The 3,085-nt window shown below is 63.1% G+C and overlaps 1 protein-coding gene across 1 annotated transcript in view; it reads left to right on the top strand.

The window, feature by feature from the left end:
- Positions 1 to 4: 4 nt before the first annotated feature.
- Positions 5 to 3,085, top strand: part of LOC112964067 (sodium channel subunit beta-1-like) — a gene marked incomplete at both ends in the record, with an annotated part of 7,672 nt that continues 4,591 nt past the window's right edge. Inside the window, 2 exons of the mRNA XM_026061708.1 lie at positions 5 to 151; positions 2,882 to 3,082. Of these exons, the coding sequence (XP_025917493.1) occupies positions 5 to 151; positions 2,882 to 3,082 (348 nt within the window). The remainder of the gene's footprint in view (positions 152 to 2,881; positions 3,083 to 3,085) is intronic.

The raw sequence follows: 3,085 nt of genomic DNA, 5'->3' as shown, positions 1-3,085 counted from the left end.
GGGCTGCGTGGAGGTGGACTCGCACACCGAGGCGGTGCTGGGCCGCCCCTTCAAGCTGCTCTGCATCTCCTGCAAGCGCCGCAGCGAGACCACCGCCGAGGCCCTCACCGAGTGGTTCTTCCGCGAGGAGGGCACCCAGGGCTTCGACAAGGTGCGGCCCCTACAGGCGGACCGGGCTGGAGCTACACCGGCACCGGGGCGGGCCTTACACCGGCATGGGGCGGGTTGGGGGGATGGCGGGATGGACCTATGGCCGGACGGGGCTGCAGGACACGAGTACAGCCTGATAGAGTACAGGCGGACAGTGTCACGGGTGTTACAGGGTACAACCGGATAGGGTTTGTAGTATATGTAGCAAGTACAGGCGGAGAGGGGTGTAAGACATGCCGGTACAGCCAAACTAGTATTGCAGCTCAGGAGTACAGCAGGACGGGGCTTGAGGAGGCAGGTACAGCCGAAGGGGGGGGAGTGGGACACACCAGGAGTACAGGCGGACAGGAGGGCAGGCCATGGGAGTACAACGGGACGGGGGTGTGAGGTCAGGGGTACAGCCGGACAAGGCTGGAGGAGTTTGGGGGTGGGGTACAGGCGGACAGGGGTGTGGGGCACGGCGGTACAGCCGGACTGTGGTGCAGGTTTATGGGTACAGCCAGACTGGAGAGGAGCGGGTCCCTGGGGTACAGCCGTATAGGGGTGCGGGGCACACAGGGGTCAGAGATACAGTTGGACACGGGTGTGGGGTCATGGTTACAGCCGGTCAGGGGTACAGGAGGACAGCTGGAAAGGTTTGGAGGACACAGCGGTACAGCTGGACAGGGCCGCGGGGTTGGGGATACAGCCAGAGGGGGGTGTAGGGCGCAGATACAGCTGGACAGGGGTGTGAGACATGGGAGTACAGCTGCAGAGCAATGTGGGATCAGGGCTACAAGCAGACAGCGTAGGGGATTGGGATACAGTCAAACAGGTGTGGGGTAGAGGTTTGTGTGTACAACTGGACAGGGCTGTTTGGGTATGGGTACACCTGGATGGATACACAGGATGCAGGGGTACAGCTGGACGGGGTAAGGGATGGGGGTACAACCAGACAGGTTTGGGGGTATGGAGGTACAGCCGGGTGGGGTTGTGGGGTCAGGGGTACAGCCGGACAGGGGTGCAGGGCACAGGTTGAGAGTACAGCTGTACTGGGGGGGTTGGGGCCAGTGTGATGGTGCCTTACAGGCACAGCTGGAGGAACAGGATCGTGGTACTGTGGGGGGGGGGGTTGTGAGTACAGCCGGACTGGGGGGATTGGGGCATGGGGGCGCCATGGGTACAGCCGGGTGGGGGACAGCCTGGTGGCAGTGGTTCCTGGGAGTACAGCTGGACTGGGGCGGTGGTGGCCTGTGGGTACAGCCAGTCTGAGGGGATTAGCATGTGCGAGGGGTGTTGTGGGAACAGGCGTAGTGGGGGGATGGGGGTGTGGGGAGCTGTTGCGGCTACAGTCAGACTGGTGGACTGGAATTAGGGTAGCCGGGAGGGGTTTACACCCGTGGTGATGGTGACAAGTTCTGCAGTACAACCCTAAGCAGCCGTGTCAGTAGTTCCTGGGTGACCCGGCTGCCCCAGGCCTGCACTGGTGTTGCTGGTGGGTGGTTTCCCCCATGGTGACAGTGACGACGGTGACAATGACAGTGACGGTGACAACTTTTCCAGTACAACCCCAAGCAGCCTTCTCAGTAGTTCTCAGGTGGCCCATCCACCCCAGTCCTGGGTTGGTGTTGGTGGCGGGCGGTCACCCCCATGGTGACGGTGACAGTGACGGTGACAAGTCTTCCAGCACAACCCCGAGCAGCTCTACGTGTGGTTCCCGGGCAGCCCATCCACCCTATTCCCAGGTCACCGTTGCTGGTGGGTGGTTACCCCCATGGTGATGATGACAGTGACGGTGACAAGTCCTCCGGCACAACCCCGAGCAGCCCTAGGCGTTTCAGGTGGCCCATCCACCCTGGCCATGGGTCACCATTGCTGTTGGGTGGTCACCCCTATGGTGACGGTGACAGTGACGGTGACAAGTCCTCCAGCACAACCCCGAGCAGCCCTAGGCGTCGTTCTAGGTGGTCACCCCTATAGTGATGGTGACAGTGACGGTGACAAGTCCTCCGGCACAACCCTGAGCAGCTCTACGTGTGGTTCCCAGGCAGCCCATCCACCCCAACCCCAGGTCACCGTTGCTGGCGGGTGGTCACCCCCATGGTGACGGTGACAGTGACGGTGACAAGTCCTCCAGCACCACCCCGAGCAGCCCTAGGCGTAGTTCCAAGGTGGCTTATCCACCCCAGCCCCCAGTTGGTGTTGCTGATGGGTGGTTACCTCCATGGTGACTGTGACAATGATGGTGACAGTGATGGTGACAAGTTTTCCGGCACAACCCCGAGCAGCCCTAGGCGGCGTTCCGGGTGGTCACCCCTATGGTGATAGTGACAGTGATGGTGACAAGTCCTCCGGCACAACCCCGAGCAGCCCTACGCGTAGTTCCAAGGTGTCTTATCCACCCCGGGCCCAGGTTGGTGTTGCCGGTGGGCAGTTACCCCCATGGTGATGGTGACAGTGACGGTGACAAGTCCTCCAGCACCACCCCAAGCAGCCCTAGGTGTCGTTCCGGGTGGTCACCCCCATGGTGACGGTGACAGTGATGGTGACAAGTCCTCCAGCACCACCCCGAGCAGCCTTAGGCATCGTTCAGGGTGGTCACCCCCGTGGTGACGGTGACAGTGACGGTGACAAGTCCTCCAGCACCACCCCGCGCAGCCCTAGGCATCGTTCCGGGCAGCCCAGCCGCCCCGCGGTCACCGTCGGACGGTGGCGAACCCCCGCCGACGCTTGTCACCGTCCCCGCCGGCAGATCCTGCGGTACGAGCCGGAGGGGCCGGCGCTGGTGGCGGACGGGCGCTTCGCGGGGGTGCTGGTGTGGAACGGCTCGCGGGGCACCCGGGACCTGCAGGACCTGTCGGTGCTGCTGACCAACGTGTCGGCGCGCCACGCTGGCGACTACGTGTGCCGCGTCGAGCGCAACCTCACCTTCGACGGCTACGTCTACAGCCTGGCC

The sequence above is a fragment of the Apteryx rowi genome, unplaced genomic scaffold, assembly GCF_003343035.1.
Source record: "Apteryx rowi isolate R43461 unplaced genomic scaffold, aptRow1 scaffold_1836, whole genome shotgun sequence".
NCBI lineage: Eukaryota > Metazoa > Chordata > Aves > Apterygiformes > Apterygidae > Apteryx > Apteryx rowi.
This window is presented reverse-complemented; position numbering and strand designations above follow the sequence as displayed.